This window comes from Colletotrichum fructicola, assembly GCF_000319635.2.
Source record: "Colletotrichum fructicola Nara gc5 chromosome Unknown KSG_Nara_v1_contig08, whole genome shotgun sequence".
Classification (NCBI taxonomy): domain Eukaryota; kingdom Fungi; phylum Ascomycota; class Sordariomycetes; order Glomerellales; family Glomerellaceae; genus Colletotrichum; species Colletotrichum fructicola.
The window spans coordinates 3,825,353-3,842,511 of NW_027094058.1; the positions used below are offsets into that span (position 1 = coordinate 3,825,353).

Here is a 17,159-nt window from a genome sequence, read left to right on the forward strand (position 1 = left end):
TCATTGATTGGCTTCTCACGCTGACCTACCTGAACCCCGCAGGAAAATTGTCGGCATCTTCGATTCTGAGATGGCTATTTGGAAACATTGAGCTATCATCCATGCTTTCCCCGCACGATGACCCCGTGGGGTGATGGCGACCCTGGTTCTAGCGGATAAGAAGCGCGGGGAATTAATCCCGAAGGATGCTCCAAGGTGGCATTGCTGGGTCCGTCTTAGGAAAGGTGACGGGGAAAAGGAGGCTTCAGTACGAAGTATAAATCCTAAGGACCTTGATCAGTGAACCACGTTCCTTACTTGAAAGTTGCCTGTCGCTTAAGACCACATAGACAATTTTGTCTCTCGTATAATCATCCCCTTAGATCTTCTACTTCGACCAACCACTCGGTGATTATACCTCCATTGCCCAAGAGCCAGTAAGATGGCTGAGAAAACCCATGATGGCGACGGCACCTTTGACGTCCACGATGACATCAAGAACAGCAAGCCTTCGGACAGCCATGTCGAAAACATCAGGCAATCGCAACCTCACTTCGACATTGACCCTGTCTTGAGCAAGAAGCTCGACCGCAAGTTCGACTATCACATCATTCCCTGGCTTTTTGGTATATGGTGCGATCCCCAATATCATCCTGTCAAGTTCCTACACTGACACCTTTGAGGCTATTTGCCTTCATTGACAGAAGCAACATTGGAAACGCTAAGATCGATGGCCTTACCGAGGACCTCAACATCTCCAATGGAACAAAGTTCAACATAGCGCTCTTGGTATTCTACATCCCCTACATTCTTGTCGACGTACCGAGCAACTGGATTGTCAAAAAGGTCCGGGCGGGTATATATCTTCCGACTTTGATAACGTGCTGGGGCATAGTAAGCACTTTCCTCGGCTTCACTAAGAGCTTCGCCGGATTGGTAGTATGCCGTCTGTTTCTAGGCCTCTTTGAGGGAGGACTCCTAGGAGGCATTGTGGTATATCTCGCTATGTTCTACCGAAGACATCAGATGCTCTACCGTATTGGCTTATTCTACTGTGCAGCTCCTCTTTCAGGGGCTTTTGGAGGGTTACTTGCGACTGGCTTGGCTACGATTCGTCACGGTGGCTACAACAGATGGCCCTGGATCTTCTTCAGTGAGCGATTCCGATACTGGCTATATCCTTTTGCGACGAGGTGTGCTAATCAGCTTTAGTCGAGGGAATAATTACGACGGTATTTGGCATAATATGCTTCTTTTTTATGCCGAGCACCCCGGCCGACGCGAGATTCCTCACCCCTGAAGAACGAACACAAGCCATGAAACGTTTGAGAGAAGATTCTCATGGGGCGACGAACGTTGAAGATGTTAACGACGAACACTTTAGTTGGCACTGGGTCAGAATGGCTGTGCTTGCTCCGCAGACATATTTCTGCGCCTTGGCATGGATCTTTCTCCTTATCCCGCTCTACGTACGTCTTCCTTCGACAGTTCGCTTGTCGGACCATCCATCTAACCTCTTTCCCAACAGAGCTTCTCGCTGTTCCTCCCGTCAATTATACAAGGCCTAGGCCATCGCGATACCACCCAAGCGCAACTTCTCACTGTGCCTCCCAACATGGCCGCCTTCTTCGTTGTTCTTTTGACAGCCAGCTTGTCAGACAGGATCAAGGCCCGTGGACCCATCATGGCTGTGGGGACTCTTGTTGCTCTTTGCGGATATGTCATGATTTTGGCGTCGAAATCAAACGGAGTGAGATATGGCGGGACATTCTTGGTTGCAACTGGCGTCTATCCAGGGTCGGCAATGATTATGGTAAGTCTAAAGCTTGTTTATCACCGCTTCGACGAGAGATCTCTAACGTGGCTAGGGCTGGCTTTCGAACAATTTGGCGCCTCACTACGTTCGTGCCACTGGTGTGGGACTCCTCATTGGTTTAGCAAATATGGCTGCTTTTCCGGCAACATTCATCTATCTGCAAAAGAATGCGTAAGTTATCGGATGGCATCTGAGACTACAAGTGATATTGACCATCTGATGTCTAGTCCGGATTACATCTTGGGTCATTCTGTCTGCATCGGCTCTCTAATTCTATGCTTTGCTACTGTCTGCATTCAGATGTTGTACTGCAGGTGGGAGAACATGAAACGGGAAAGGGGTGATCGGGATAGCCGGCTGATTGGCGATCGAGTCCATCTTCTCGGCCATCGTCACCCAGCCTATCGCTACACACTTTGATTTTGAGGCTCAAAAGCCTGCATGATGTGGATAACGTACCTTAAGCCCTAAACATGGAACCATGCAGTATGGCGCTTGTCGAGAAAAGCACCGATTGGGAAGCTCATGAACAAATCCAGGACCGTAGGTAACTGAGGGTATTCAATGTTGGAACGCAAGAGACGCCCGTTCATTTTCGTGCGGATTTCTGCCGCGAGAAGGTTGACAGGCAAGGCAATTCAGCCGGACTAAGAAGAGTTAGGTGCATCAGAGATAGAACAACACCAGAGGTTTTATGTATTTCTATCTACTCGTTTAAGGAAACAGGATTGAATTAGATGTCTCTAAATTTTCGAGCAACGCATCGACAAAGTGCTTATCCCGCCAGTCAAGGCGCTGTGGTTGGACGGTGAGCTCATAGCTCGTATTTTCCGTCACTGCATCCTCCCAGCATCTCACAACTTCTGGATTGAGTGCAGACCTCCATGTTGTCCGGATATCAATGAAAGCTGGATATAGCTTACTGCAGCGAAGCCCATACCCAAAAAAGAATCCGACATAGTTTTCTGCGTCCCATGACCATATGATCATCTTCTCCAATTTAGGCATTCGCATTGCGGCCTTTCCAGCTGCGAGAAGAACGGTATCCATCATGTCCTCGTCAGATGATGAATTTGACAAATTGCAAGATAAGACAAGTTGATTCAGCTCAGGCCAGGCTTGTCTGAGAGACTCGTTGGGTATTCCCAAATCCCCCGTGCAACGGAAAAAGTCGAACGCATCAACTACCCGTGATGTAATCAAGGACTCGAGATGGAGACTCGCGTGGAAACAGGCGAGTGCAAGATCCTCCCTCTTCTCCGTGTACGGATTGTCCTCCTCTAAGAGGTATGCGGATTCTCTGACCACCATGCGTTTGACCCAACCCCTGTGTTTTTGGAATAAGGCCAAAAAGGCGTCGTCTCGCAAAGACTGGTCTTCTCCGAGTTGCGAGGAATGTGGGTGATATACCACTCTTGTCAGGTGGTTCATGCTCTTGAGCAGGATGCTCATAGCATTTGCTGAAGCGCTTCGTGTTGATTCAGAATGGAATATCCACAAAAGCTCATCCACAATAGGAACTAGCGGCAGCTTTTTCAGTTTGAAATCTAGCAGACTACCTTGCACCCTTGGGGGCCAGTCTTCAACATCGTCCGCGGACATGACGTTAATACGAAGCGCCAAACCATGGTCATGCTCTGGGCCGGTCCAGTTTGCCAAAACTTTAAAGAGCGAAAACACGGCCATCGTGAAAAGAGCATTGTTCCTCCGAATCTCCTTTTCGGTCTCGACCTGGACGTCGCCTGAAGAGTTTCCCGGAAGCTCGATATTGAGTACAATTTCTTCAACAAAAGTCCTGCGGTAGCCCTTCACCATCTCTCCGAGAGCCTCAATTTCAGCTGGAGAATTGGTTAACGTGACGTCCAGGCTGTTGAACGTGTACTCCTCGAAGAATCGCTGCCATTCCTTGGACACGCAGGCCAAAGTTGACAACTTTTGAGGCTTGGGAACCAGCTCGGGCTCCGCAAGCATGTTGGCTTGCGGGTATTCCAGCTCAACTTCCGGGGCAAGATTGTCGGGCACCGCATTCGTGTTGTCAGCTCGCGCAAACATGTCGTTAGCTCGCGCATACCAGTCGTTGGTTCGCGCAAGCAAGTCGTTGTTTAGCGCTATAACGTCGTGCGTCGCACCTACGTTGATGCCCAGCGCAAGCATGCCGTTTAATAGCGCAGACATTTTATGAGTCTGCACAAGCACGTCATTGAGCTTTCCAATGATTTCGACGATCTTCGGCTTTGGAGAAGACTCCTCATCAATATTGGATTCCTCATCAAGGTTGGGTACCTCATCCGCGCTATCGACATCCGGATCCTCGGCGGCGTTGGACTCCTCATCAAGGTCGGACTCCTCATCGAGGTCGGACTCCTCATCGAGGTCGGACTCCTCATCGAGGTCGGACTCTTCATCAATGTCGTCCAGAATATGCTCCAATATCAAACGACGAAGTTCTGTTGGTAAGTCTGTAAACCGAAAGTGAGAATTTGGCTCCGAGCCATTATTAAGGGGGGCCTTTGAGTGCAAAGTTGGATTGCATGGTTCCATGGTGACCAACGGAGCGCTTAGCGATGTATCCAAGAATCAATCCCGTGTTGTGCCGCACCAAGTCGTGATTCGGAGGTATCCTCGCCTCGTAGCACTGAGGGTGTAAATAAAGTATGGATTGGTCACAGAAAGTAATAGCTTTCGGGCAGAATTGGTAATTCATAATATGTATTCTCAACTCGGTTTCTCCGAAGTGATCGTGGCTTCTTTACAATATTTCTCCGAAAGCCAGCGCGCCCCAAACTTGAATTCAAGCCGGAAACAAAAATTCACGTATTGAAGTTAGAGGTCCTTTTTCATTTTCAGCTAATCAGATTCAACTTTGCCAGAAAATCTCAAAACCTTCCTGCCTATTCCACACAGCGGTAGGATGCTGCTGTTGATCGCTCCACTTTCTTAGCAAACCTCATCAATATCAACGCGGCGCCACAGTAGCAAAGACTGTGTTTGCGACCTAGTAGGCGTAGAAGTTCGTGGCCTCCTCCTGCGTAGTTCTTATTTGTCTGTTCATTCGTACCAAGATGAATTTCATCAGCCACGCCGTCATTACGACGCCCATCGAAAAGCCAATGCTCGCAATCATTGCCTTCCTAAAAAGCGGGCTGTCGCTGTCGGGCCAGAGATAGGGTGTGTATACGAATGATAGGTTGCCTAGTGTATTGACCATCGCAATCGCAGCCGCCTTCTTCTCGTCGGTTTGGCCAACAGTAGCGGCCGTCCATGCGACGTTAATGTTGTTCACGCCGTACGTGGCACCAACAAACAGGACCATGGCAAAGTACCGTGCACCAATGTTCATCGTGCTCGTCGCGACGGCAAAGCCGATGCTCGCCACTATCTTGGAAACGGTAATATGCCAAGTTCGCTCGTTGTATCTCCCAGAAGACCAGGACACCAACACAGATGCTGCACCGGCGATCAGGTAGGGCGGGCATGTGAGTACGAGCGTGATGGTTGTATTGAAGCCGAGGGACTTGACCGCCGTCGGCATGTAATTCTTGAAGCCGTTGGCGGATAGATGGAGATTTCCCATAAGAGCAAATACCCAAGTGCGATAGTCTGCAGCGGCTTCCCACAGACCGGACCATGTGCTTGTCGCCTGACGCTTTTCTGTGGTGTCTTTAGCGACGCGGTCATGGGCTAGTTGTCGCTGCTCTGGCGTAAGCCATCGGGTCTCGAGGGGAGCGTTGGGTAATAGGAAGAAGGCGACGGCTGCCACGCCAACTGCCAAAGATGTTAGCAGACTCATACATAACAAGATGGTGGTCGTTATAGCGTACCAGTGACAACTCCTTGTATCAAGAACAACCATCTCCAACCAGCGAGGCCGTGTTTCCCGTCAAGGCCAGCGAAGACACCAGCCGCGATCAAACCTGAGAACGAGCTTGCAAGGAGATTTCCAGTATAAAACACAGCCAATCGAGTTGCAGTCTCTTTTCTTGTGTAGAACAGACTAACCATGTAGCAAGCCCCGGAATAGAAGGGCGCTTCGGTGATCCCAAGGATGAGTCTGGCCGTATATGCAGAGTCAGCTATCACGAAGACCGAAAGGGTAGTGGACATAGTAGTCATACCTGCAAGCCAGCATGCCATGGTAGTCTTTGACAATGCAAATGAGAGTCGACACAACGGCCCAGGCCATCATCCACCCCGACATATACCAGGCGGGCTTAACGCGGGTGACGAGCATGTTGGAGGGAATCTGCCCGGTGATGTATCTGAATCATCTTGTCAATCATCGTACTGTCATTTCTTCTCTGCAAGAGCTTACCCCACGAAGAAGATGCTGACGCATGTGTTGTATTGAGAACCGACCATATTGAGATCCTTATCAAGATTATTAAGCTTTCCGTTGACGATGGCGTTTCGGTCTAGGAAGTTCTATGAAGCATTAGATAATCCAATGTCAAAGAGATTTTCTCAATGTTCTCTTACAAGAAAGTACATGACCCATAGAATTGGCTGCGGAGGCAGAGTTAGCGAATTGTAGTCAAGATAACCTATGTCTCCAGGAAAGACATACCATGAGGTACAAATCGAGCTTCTTCACAAGAGCAATTTCTTTGGGATCGACCTTGTCGACAGATCCGAACTTGTCAGGTTGTCTTCTCTCATCAACGGGTTTCAGGTCTTCTTGATAGTCGACATGGTCAACGACGCAAGTTTCTGGGTCCTTGTGCGGATCCACCTGAGGTTGTTGACTGACAGCCATGATGATGAGGGTTTGGGAATTTCGTCGATGCTTACACGAAAACAACCGGGACAGAATGTTCATAAGGTGATTATCATGTTGAATTACGGAACTGGGAAGACGTTTTAAGTCATTTCGCCCACGCGCGCGGCGCTGCTACAGACGCTTAAAGATGGACGGATACGTCTCAGACCAAATTCCTATCCTCAGTCATCCAAAGCGAATGTTCGCAATATTGCACCAATCAAGTTCACCTCATACGAGGCTTTCTCCCAGGTGTAGGTAAAATCACCGCCGCAAGTGGGCAAGTCTGGGGTAGCGAGAACTTCTGAATCCGGGGTACATACATGAAATCTTGGCTTCCCCGTGGGGTAGATTGGACCCATCGAAGGATGCTTGCTAGCGAAGGCATGATGGCGGGCCAAAGTCTTGGTGGCAGTAGGTATGTTGGCACACTCCATCTGCAGCCGACGAAATAGCGCCGTCTGTAACCGCAAACGAGGGGTTGCCTGCCTTTGTAATGCTCCAAACCTCGGGGCCATGAAAGCCATTTAAACCAACGGAGCTATCCTGACGGCTATGCACGACGGTTTCAGTGACATGCACAAGCATGGGTCCGATAAGCTGAATCCTCGTTGTCATTGGCCTCTTGTTCATCCGGAAAACAGAGCCTGGCAACTTGTTCTTGTTTCCGGGAAGTAAGCGAAACAGCCGACAAACCGCTGGGCGAATTATGATTGGCTACGCAAGGCCCCCTCATCCCTCCTCGAGATCCATCTCTCTGGATACTTTGAGTTCTCCCCAATCATATCTTCAAACATCTGGACTAAATTGAAGTGGGAGAATCCGTAGAAGTGGACCCATCTGTAGCCGGCAAATCCACAACTCTCACGGAGGGGTTTCCGCAACACCTCGTGGCCGCTGTCTATCCAGGGACCTCAGTGACCGGAAATAACAATCATCCCACCGGAACGGTAACAGACGCTCGTAGCTACGAACATCAGCAAACTTCCCCGATCGCAGATCCATTGTAGGGCAGAAAAAACGTCATGCGGGAAACGCGGGGTTCGCCCCGGGCCCGGAGCGCCAAGCATGCCCTTGCATGCGGCGGGACGGAATTGCAACGGATACGTGCTGCCGACCGGGTGGGGGGAGCCAACTACATAAATTGGGCTCGACCATCTTCACCTCTCGACATCCTACACCACATCCCTTGTAGAGTTTATCCTGCAAGTATCTTCACCATGGCGACGCAAACAACCACGACGGCGTCAAAGTTGACAGTGTCGGAGCTCGACCGACCCCTCTACACCGTCGACGAGCTTGTCCGCCGCCGCGCGCTGGAGATCCCCGATGCGGTTGCCATCGGATATCCCAAAGAAGGACTATTGGATTTTGAAGAGCACAGCTTTCGCGCCATAGACAGATATGTCGATGCGGCGGTACAGAGGCTTCAGGAACTTGGTATTTCTCCGGCAGTAGGTCATCTCGACACCCTTACGCTTACCTTTACTGACGACGAGCAGGACCCAGCGTTAGAACAGTCCCCGGCAGTAGGCATCCTTGCGCAATCGGGACTCCATGTCGCAATTACTATCATGGCGCTCAACCGTCTGGGCTGCGCGGCATTTCTCATCTCAACCCGTCTCGCAAGCCCGGCAATCACTCGCCTTTGCGACCTAGCGAACTGCAAGTCCATGTTAACAACGCCAAACTTCCACCCTGTCTTGTCAGAAGTTCAGAAGCAGCGCCAACTCGAGGTTCTGCCGCTCATCCAACACTCGGATTACTATGGCAAAGACGCCCCCCGCTTCACACGATCTTATGATCCGGAGAAGGAGAACAAGAAGATCATGGCCATCATCCACTCATCCGGCTCAACGGGGCTCCCGAAGCCGATCTACCTCACGCATCGCAGTGTCATCGGTGCCTCCATGACGAACATGGGCCTGCGGGCTTTCATCTGCTCGCCTCTATTTCACAGCCATGGCTTCTACGAGATTTTCAGGTCCATGTACTCCAAGCTGCCAATTTACATGGGTAACTACAGCATTCCCCTGACGAGTCAGAATCTCATCAAGATGCTTGATTACGTCAAGCCCGGCGTCTTCCACGTGGTGCCGTACGTGGTCAAGCTTCTCGCAGAGACGGAAGAAGGCATTCAGGCACTCGCGAATGTGAAACTGGTGCTCTTCGGTGGCAGTAGTTGTCCAGATGACCTCGGTGACCTGTTAGTGAGCAAGGGTGTCTACCTCGTGGGCAATTACGGCTGGTAGTGACTCTCTTCTTCTCCGCTCCTACGACGTACTAACAACAACACAGCACCGAGATCGGCAGAATCATGAACTCCGTCCGCCCAGCGGGCGATAAGGCATGGAACTACATGCGTCCCCTCGCCGTCGCCAAGCCCTACATCCTCATGGACGAAATCTCCCCCGGCATCTTCGAGTGCGTCTGCCTCGACGGCTGGCCCTCCAAGAGCACCAACAACTCGAACGACCCGCCAAACTCCTTCCGCACCAGGGACCTCTTCACGCGCCACCCCACACAGCCGGATATGTGGAAGTACATCAGCCGCCTCGACGACCGGTTTACCCTCATCAACGGCGAGAAGGTCCTGCCCATCCCCATCGAGGGACGCATCCGCCTGGAGCAGATCGTCAAGGAGGCCATCGTCTTTGGAGAGCAGCGGGACTATCCTGGTGTTCTGATTGTTAAGGCTGATAGTGTGGCCGACATGCCTGACGAGCAATTTCTCGAGGAGATTTGGCCTGCTGTTGAAGCTGCCAACGCCCAAGCCGAGTCATTTTCACGTATTCCGAAAGAGCTCGTCGTCATACTGCCGTCTGATGCCGAGTACCCCAAGACGGATAAGGGGACCTTTATCCGGGTGCCTTTTTACCGAAAGTTTGAGAAGGAGATCCAGGCCGCGTACGACGGGTACGAGAACGACAACGACAAGGGCGGTTCGCTCTCTCTGGAAGGCGCGGACCTCGAGAACTGGCTTTTCCAACAACTCAACGAGAAGTCTGAGAATGCTCTCTCATCGGTAGAGGCGGACTTTTTCGCCTCCGGTATCGACAGTTTGCTGTGCATCCAGACGTGGAGTCTGATCAAGAGAAAGCTCGATTTGGGCGGCCGACAAGGGCAGCTCGGCCAGAACGTGCTGTACGAGACTGGCAACATTAAGCAACTTGCTCGCCACCTCGAAGGGTTGAAGAGTGGCAGAGAAGATGCTGTCAAGGATGAGTTGGAAAAGATGGAGGAGCTGATTGCGAAATACTCCTCTTTCAAGATACATGTCCCAGGGTCAGCTCCCAAGCCTGGGAAGGACCTTGTCGTAAGTTTCTTTCTTCAAATTTAGAGACCTTCACTAAGATCCTCCAAAGCTCGTCACCGGCGTCACAGGCGGTCTAGGAGCCCATATCTTAGCCCAGCTCACATCCCTCCCGAACATTGCCCAAGTCTACGCCGCCGTCCGCGCTCCCAACGACGCCGCCGCAGCAACCCGCGTCTCAACCTCTCTCACCTCCCGCGGCATCACCCTCACACCCGACCAAGAGGCCAAGATCGTGCCTCTTTCGGCCGACCTTGGCGCCCCAGACTTCGGACTCGCCCCGTCCCGTCTCGCGAACCTCAAGTCCAACCTCACCCTCGTGATCCACAGCGCCTGGGCCGTCAACTTCAACATCCCCGTGCAGAGCTTCGAGGACCAGCACATCAAGGCAGTCTACAACCTCATCCAGCTCTGCCAATCCGTCGACACGCCCTCGCCGGCGCGCTTCTTCTTCTGCTCGTCCGTCTCCTCGGCCGGCGGCACGCCGAGGCCGGGCACGGTGGAGGAAGGCCCTGTGCCGACGCCGAAGAACGCCCAGGGCACGGGATACGCTAGGTCCAAGTACGTCTCTGAGCACATCACGCGGAATGCGAGTAAGAATGCCGGTGCTGCTGCGCGAGTGTTGAGGATTGGGCAGTTGGTTGGAGACAGCAAGGTCGGAGAGTGGAATACGACGGAGGGGATTCCGTTGATGATTCAGACTGCTGCGACGCTGGGGGCATTACCCAAGCTTGAAGAGGTGAGCTATTCCGAAGTTCTCACGCTGCGATTGATTGCTAATTCGGTTCCAGGAAATGTCGTGGTTACCGGTTGACTTAGCTGCGGCTATAATCCTCGACATGACAAACGCCGACAGGAGCAAGTCAGATGAAGAGGTCGCCCGACGAGACTCCGACGCAGATCTCGTGTACCACGTCCTCAACCCGACCCGCTTCCACTGGACCAAGCAGATGCTCCCGTCACTGGCCAAGGCTGGTTTAGATTTCGAGGCGCTACCAACAGACCAATGGATGGAGAGATTACGAAGCTCAGAAAGAGACCCGAAGAAGAACCCGCCCATCAAGCTGCTAGACTGGTTCGAGAGCAAGTACGGCAGCAAGGCCAGCACCTTCAAGGGCGGGCTGGAATACTTGACGGAAGAGAGCAAGAAGGACAGCCCGACGTTGAGAAGTTTGCCTGATGTTACAGATGTGGCGTTTGTTCGCATGATGATTGATAAATTGAAGGCTCGCTGGGAAGCCGGAGCTTGATGCGCATATCTCGCAAGCATGGAAGCGTTAGAACAGAGGCACATAAGAATACCCTCTAGATCTAGATTAGCCGAGTTGAAAGATCTATTTTCAGTCTTGCGTTGTTCAGGATGTTCGTGGGGAAAGCGGTACCAGCACTTCTCGTCAGTATCAGAAAGCTTTCTACCGTCCCCGCCATTGTTGCTATTATTTCGTCATCCTCGTCGTTCTCATAGCTGTCATTATATGTCACTATCCACCTGAAGAGCTAAACTCTTGTAGAATAGTCACAACATTTTGACGGGGACTGTCACGAAGCATGTGTATGCACTGACTAGATGATGAAAAGACAGCACCAACAAATCTGCAAATTGATGCTAGTAAGGGTATGTAGTGCGGACGCGCCAACGCAATCCCACGTGAAGAACTTCGAAGAGAACAGCGACCTAAAGCGGTGCTACCAATCGCCCAAAACCTCGTCAAACCCCACCAAAGCTCAAGAGTCATGAAGAGAACGTCTAAGAGGGCTTCGTGCCCGTCTAAAGTCAAATGCGACCGATGACCCGTGCCCCAGTGGTAACAAGCAGTCCCAAAACGCCAGCGACCCATGTAAACATAATGTTTCTGCACTTCTCACCGTTTAAAGCATCGCGGCACCGAGCATGGCGGCGCCGATCATGCCGAAGCCCATCTCCGGGCGCACGGCGGCGGCGGTCGTGGCGGTGGCCGGGGACGCGGAGCTAGCGGTCGCGGTTGCAGACGCAGTCGCGAGGGCGCCGCTGAGGAGGTTCGAGGCGGAGGCGATGGCGGAGGAGTCGGGGTTGGCTTCGACGTAGCTGCAGATTTGCGGGGCGACCTTGGCGGCGGCTGTAAAACATCCAGTTAGCCATGCACTATTCTTGATATCTACACGGTTTTCGGACGGAAGACTTACTGGCAATCTCAGTTGTGGAGCATCCGGCAGTGAGGATGCAGGTCGTCAAGCTGGACGTAAGAGTATCCTTGCTGTTGCAGAGACATGTGAAGTCGGTCGCGGAGCATCCGATGGTCGAGGCGGCTTTGGTGAGACAGCTGGTTGCGCATGAGGGAAGCTGGGCGACGAGACCTGCGAGGTCTGTTGAGCTGGACGAGGCGGCGGTCGTGGTGGCGGACTGCGCGGCGACGAGGCCGGTGAAGATGCTGAGTGCGACGGTGTACTTCATCTTGGCGGGTGTTGGTCTGGACGTTTGGCTTGTTGGTTCTGGAATCGGCTATCGATGATCGAGGGGATCTTTTGTTGTTCAGTGCGGTGATCAACGATGTCGTCTTGGGGTCGAAGTTGGGATTGGCGTTGGTGTAGGTGGACAACTCGTGGGCGAGATTCGCGGGATGGCACGACTGGATAACGAAATGAAACCAAGAGAGCAATTACACACGACTTGGAAGGTGAGCAGGGCAAAAAGTGGTGCTTGCGGGTATCAATCTTGCTCGTGGTGGTCGAATCGAGGGGAAACTGGGAAAGAAGCAATCGGCAACGAGACGACGGCGGCGGGTACGGGGGAGTAATAAACCAGAAACAAGGCCGCTGTTGCTGGTAATCTCTCGCTCCCGTCACCTATCTTCTCCCACCTTTTGAGCCCAGCCACACCCAACTCCAACGCCGAAACGAAGACGCAAGGAAACCGCCGCCCAGAGAAATACGAGACGGTGGTTCACCAGGGTGCGCCCGAGCCAAGGATCTAGGAAACGCACCTGGCTAATACGACTGACTGGGCCCAGCCGATGGCGAGTGCGACTTGGGCTTGGCTTCTGCTGACTGCTGCGAGTGGTGTTGTGCGATCAGCAGCTTGGGAGCTCCAGTCTTTTTTCTTCGTCGTCGACACTGCCTCGATGCCGCGCGGTCCATCCTTGGCGGATACGGCTCCGGGGAGGACCACTTGGGTATGTCGTGAGCCAATCTCAGTGCACTGTTTGGATTACACGGGCTGTGATGGCGATGGTGAGTTACAGGTTGAGAACAACTTCATGCGGCGGCAGTTCGTCTTCGACCGCAATGTTCGTTGGCGAAAGCGAACTGTTCATGGTGCAAACACACGAGTCACAGAACACTAAATGGCAAACGGGTTCGCTGCAGAATGCGCACTTCACTGCATCTTCCCGTGCTGTTCGGATGACACCCGTCTGAAGAGATGGGATGCACCACCGTCGTCGCACAGATTCTAGACTCTCAATCGAACAATCATCGCCCGGAACCCGAGGAATAGGGGGCCCCGTCCAACGTGCACATCTTCTCCCCTTTCACCCTGATGTCAGACTCTTATTTTAGTGATAGACCCCTGACGTGGTGCCCCGCTGAGCCGCCCTTGGCAAGGGTTCGCGTGGGATGACCGGGTCTCTCCAATCTCCAATCTCCACGCCTCGCCCATCATTGTCGTCTCCCATCTCTGACAGTGGGCGCCGTTTGACCATTGCAAAAAGGCTGGACCGTGGCCATTGACGCGGAGAGCTGACGGAAGCAACGAGTCAACGACGAGGGCAGCTGGATACTGAAATCAAGCTTCGTTTGCTCATCAATTCCCCCATCCAAGCGACCGGCACTGCAGAGGGTCTGCCCCTGATATTCAGGGGTTCGTGGCTGACAGTTACAGATCCCACGCGGGCCGATGTTTCCATTCCGACATCCAGGGTTTGCGTTGTTTGAAAGTCTGCCGAACGGCCGGCCGTTGAATGTCAAATACCAGTAAAGTTGGCAAGCTCTTTTTCTGACAGCCATCGGGCGCATCGAAGATCCCTTGTGTCGTCTGCATTACCGAGCTTTGCTGATGGTTCGCTCTGAAGCTCGAGCCAAGCCGGTCCGGTTTTTGGCAGCGGCTTAGCAGAGCTTGGGGCAAAGATGGGAGCATCTGTACCACTGACGCGGCAGCCTGGGCTGAAGTCATTTCGCCAAACAGTTTGGAACGGCTACCTGTGCGGTGAACTCAGGTGAAGCAAATGAGAGTAATCGCAGTGCTAGTTCTTACGGCGCAGTCACTACCGCTTGGTTCCTTTGAATGGGAGACACTAGCGACTCAGCCTCCTACGAAATGAGTAAGAAGGATCGGTTCAGGGTTTGACGCATGATGCAAGCCGATAATCGAGAAGCCAGGCTTCGTGAGAACGTGAATGCTGCGCCATCTTGTGGAAGCTGGTGCCGATAGATCGCAATCTTGTAAGACCATGAAAAACACTGGCTAGATAATCTGCATCCAAAAGGTACGAAATGGGGTAACGGCTTTGGTAAGCGCCTGCTCGGTCAAAATGAAGCACTGCCGACGGCCAAATCCCACGATGGCCGAGCCCTTCGGCATCCATCCTCGCTAGTGGACCCACATCGGCGGACCTTCCGAGTCAAACACGGCGCCGAAGAATTGTCGGCCGGACGGGAAGCAAGACGGCGACTTACAAGATTCTCCCGCAGCGGCTGGCTTTTAAGAGTTGCTAATTCCGTCTTAAATTTTGGGTTTTTAGACAGTCACATCAGCTTACACTATTCGATTGAACCCATAGTCGCCCAATTTCGTTTTGATAATGGCCACTACACCAGCACGAAGCAACGGCGCTCAGCCAAGCCAAAACCTCAACTGGGAACAGATTCCGCTCACAGTAAACGGTACTGCCATCTCAGTCTCTACCGTACGCTGTGATGGTTCTGCGGATCCAATTCTCTTCCTTCACGGCTTCGGTAGCACCAAGGAAGATTACACCGACATCAGCCTCCACCCGTCACTCTCCAAGTACCCAATCATTGCATACGATGCACCAGGCAGCGGTTCCTCCACTATCGCGGACTACTCTGCGCTCTCGATGCCCTTTCTTGTCGCCGTCGCTGAAGCAGTCTTGAAGACCTATGGCGTCAAGAAATACCACCTCGTCGGCCATTCCATGGGGGGCCTAACGGCCTTACTCCTCGCCCAGCGGAACCCAGGCTCGGTACTGAGCTTCACCAATATCAAGGGAAACCTCGCTCCCGAAGATTGCTTCCTGAGCAGGCAGATCCTCGACTTTCCCGCGGAAGATCCCGAGATGTTCGTCACAGAATTCATGGAGCGCACGCGGCAGTCTGCCTTCTTCGGCAACGGAGTCTACGCCGCTGCCTTCATAGCCAAGGTCAGAACTGAGGCTATTCGTCCTACGTTTGAGAGTATGGTGGAGTACTCGGACAACGGAGATTTGATGGAGATCTTCAAGGGCTTGGCGTGCCCTAGAATGTTCATGTTCGGGGTGCAGCACGCAACGTTGTCGTATCTTCCCGCCATTGCCAAAGCCGGCGTTGAACTAGCGGAGATTCCCAAGAGTGGTCATTTTGTTATGTACACCAATCCAGTCGCTATGTGGGATCGAATTGAAGACTTTTTAGGGAGGGCGTCGGATGTGACCACAAAGGTGCATATTCGGTCAACTACCTAGACGGGTATATTTGGAGCATTCATGGTCGACCTTTTGATTCATCTACAAAATTAGAACTCCGATGACTATTCCTGATGAGTGAGTCATTCCTATTTTTCGTTGCCTACCGTGTATAAGAACATTCATTTTGCTTAATTATCGCCAACGTTTTTCTACCCCAAGTTCGAACCAATTCTCAGTTTCACCGGACATGGCGCGCAGAAAGTCGCACTCGGCGCGACATCAATATCAATGGGGATTCCAAACCCTGCCATATGAGTTACGACATCACATCCTGGAAGATCTTCGAAAGCAAGCCGACCCAAAACAAAGATTCTCTGCATGGGCCCACGTTTCTCGGGAATGGCAACATTTCTTTGAGCCAGATACTTTCGAGCGCCTGAGCCTCCAGATTCCCGGCCCAGATATCCGGCAGCTCAAGTATGTCGTCGTGAATGGTCGACAGAAGCTGGTCAGAAAGATTTCTCTCCACGTGCATTTGGCTTGTTGCTCCAGACGAGAGGGAAACGAGTTCGAAGATGAATTCACGAAAAAGGCAAACATAAAGGTATTTTCTGGCGCAATACTCAACCTCTTCACAGTCCTGTCGAGATGGAAGCAAGATGCCTCAGGTCAAGGTCTTACATTTGAGTTGAGCGCTAGCTCGCCCAGTTACTACCCTCATCGAGAATGTGGGAGATACCGCACCGCGATTCAAGACAGAGCATCAAAGCAACGTTTACTGGGAGCCCTCCTTGACATTAACTTCAACTCGCCATCATCATCTATTCCCTCTGTTCCAGTCATCACCAGCTTCTCTATGAACCAACGATCCCATCGGAAAATGTCTGCGTCAGCTATGGCCGTGCTATTGGCCAGCATGCCTTGTCTAAGAGACGTAAACTACCAGCCAGTTTGGGTATGGTCATCGTTTGCGTACCGCGATCGCGAGTGCGAGCGCGAGTGCTACGCACGCAACTTGGCTATATCAAGCCTCTTCAGATCAGTCTATATATCTCCGAGTATCCAGGACTTATCCTTATGGGAGGCACAGCATCATGATCGCCGGATCTATCAGAGAAGAGTCCCAGAAAGTTTGGTCTCCGTCGCAGTTCTGGCAAGTTACCGGCTCCACAACTTCGTCATATTGAACGTTATCGATGCTGCGCAATTCTTCAAGTGTCATGAGAGCATGGCACAAGGTCTAAGCCGCTCCCTTGACTACGCACACTGGCCAAATCTCATGTACCTGTGCTTGACTACCGAGCGAGGCAAGGATAATCTAGATGTTCTGCTTGTAAGAGCGGCAAGGGCTGCTCGTCAGATGCCAAAACTTAGGATAATGGAAGTGTGGTGTCCGAAGGTGGACTATCAGGGCCCAATGTCATTCTTCTTTCGCTATGACGTTAGGAGAACGGACACGAGACTGACTGTATCGGCGAGTTGGAGAATCAGCCTTAGTGAGAGGACTCTCACAGATTGGCAGCGAGCATTGGATCTTCATTCACAGCAAAAGCTTGACCATAGGGTCAAGTTCATTAATGTAGTCCGTATGGAGGGTTGGTGGTTGTTGTACAGGCGTCTTCGTTTGTACAAGCTGTTACGAGATTGGGGACCCGGAATTGAGCATTAACTTACCAGTGTTACTGTAGTTACTTTCCT

The 17,159-nt window shown here is 52.1% G+C and overlaps 6 protein-coding genes across 6 annotated transcripts; 3 read left to right on the forward strand and 3 right to left on the reverse strand.

The window, feature by feature from the left end:
- Positions 1 to 421: 421 nt before the first annotated feature.
- CGGC5_v014147 (putative transporter) lies at positions 422 to 1,970 on the forward strand (the record flags this gene model as incomplete). Its single annotated transcript, XM_032023469.2, has 5 exons — positions 422 to 612; positions 663 to 1,132; positions 1,192 to 1,448; positions 1,508 to 1,792; positions 1,848 to 1,970. 5 exons carry the CDS (start codon positions 422 to 424, stop codon positions 1,968 to 1,970), a joined length of 1,326 nt encoding a protein of 441 aa, XP_031879717.2.
- Positions 1,971 to 2,509: 539 nt separating this feature from the next.
- CGGC5_v014148 (uncharacterized protein) lies at positions 2,510 to 4,336 on the reverse strand (the record flags this gene model as incomplete). Its single annotated transcript, XM_032023471.1, has 1 exon — positions 2,510 to 4,336. One exon carries the CDS (start codon positions 4,334 to 4,336, stop codon positions 2,510 to 2,512), a length of 1,827 nt encoding a protein of 608 aa, XP_031879777.1.
- A 454-nt stretch (positions 4,337 to 4,790) lies between these two features.
- On the reverse strand, positions 4,791 to 6,548 carry CGGC5_v014149 (putative transporter; the record flags this gene model as incomplete). Its single annotated transcript, XM_032023472.1, has 6 exons — positions 4,791 to 5,560; positions 5,617 to 5,846; positions 5,911 to 6,054; positions 6,108 to 6,217; positions 6,272 to 6,298; positions 6,360 to 6,548. 6 exons carry the CDS (start codon positions 6,546 to 6,548, stop codon positions 4,791 to 4,793), a joined length of 1,470 nt encoding a protein of 489 aa, XP_031879776.1.
- Positions 6,549 to 7,771: 1,223 nt separating this feature from the next.
- nps9-0 (Adenylate-forming reductase Nps9) lies at positions 7,772 to 11,114 on the forward strand (the record flags this gene model as incomplete). The annotated part of the gene is made up of 5 exons (XM_032023473.1): positions 7,772 to 8,005; positions 8,054 to 8,799; positions 8,850 to 9,867; positions 9,917 to 10,603; positions 10,656 to 11,114. The coding sequence occupies 5 exons, from the start codon at positions 7,772 to 7,774 to the stop codon at positions 11,112 to 11,114; spliced, it is 3,144 nt and encodes a 1,047-aa protein (XP_031879778.1).
- A 619-nt stretch (positions 11,115 to 11,733) lies between these two features.
- CGGC5_v014151 (uncharacterized protein) lies at positions 11,734 to 12,295 on the reverse strand (the record flags this gene model as incomplete). The annotated part of the gene is made up of 2 exons (XM_032023474.1): positions 11,734 to 11,960; positions 12,028 to 12,295. The coding sequence occupies 2 exons, from the start codon at positions 12,293 to 12,295 to the stop codon at positions 11,734 to 11,736; spliced, it is 495 nt and encodes a 164-aa protein (XP_031879669.1).
- Positions 12,296 to 14,639: 2,344 nt separating this feature from the next.
- Positions 14,640 to 16,958, forward strand: acoC-0 (Dihydrolipoyllysine-residue acetyltransferase component of acetoin cleaving system; the record flags this gene model as incomplete). Its single annotated transcript, XM_032023475.2, has 4 exons — positions 14,640 to 15,421; positions 15,573 to 15,596; positions 15,681 to 16,794; positions 16,908 to 16,958. 4 exons carry the CDS (start codon positions 14,640 to 14,642, stop codon positions 16,956 to 16,958), a joined length of 1,971 nt encoding a protein of 656 aa, XP_031879775.2.
- Between the last annotated feature and the right edge of the window lie 201 nt (positions 16,959 to 17,159).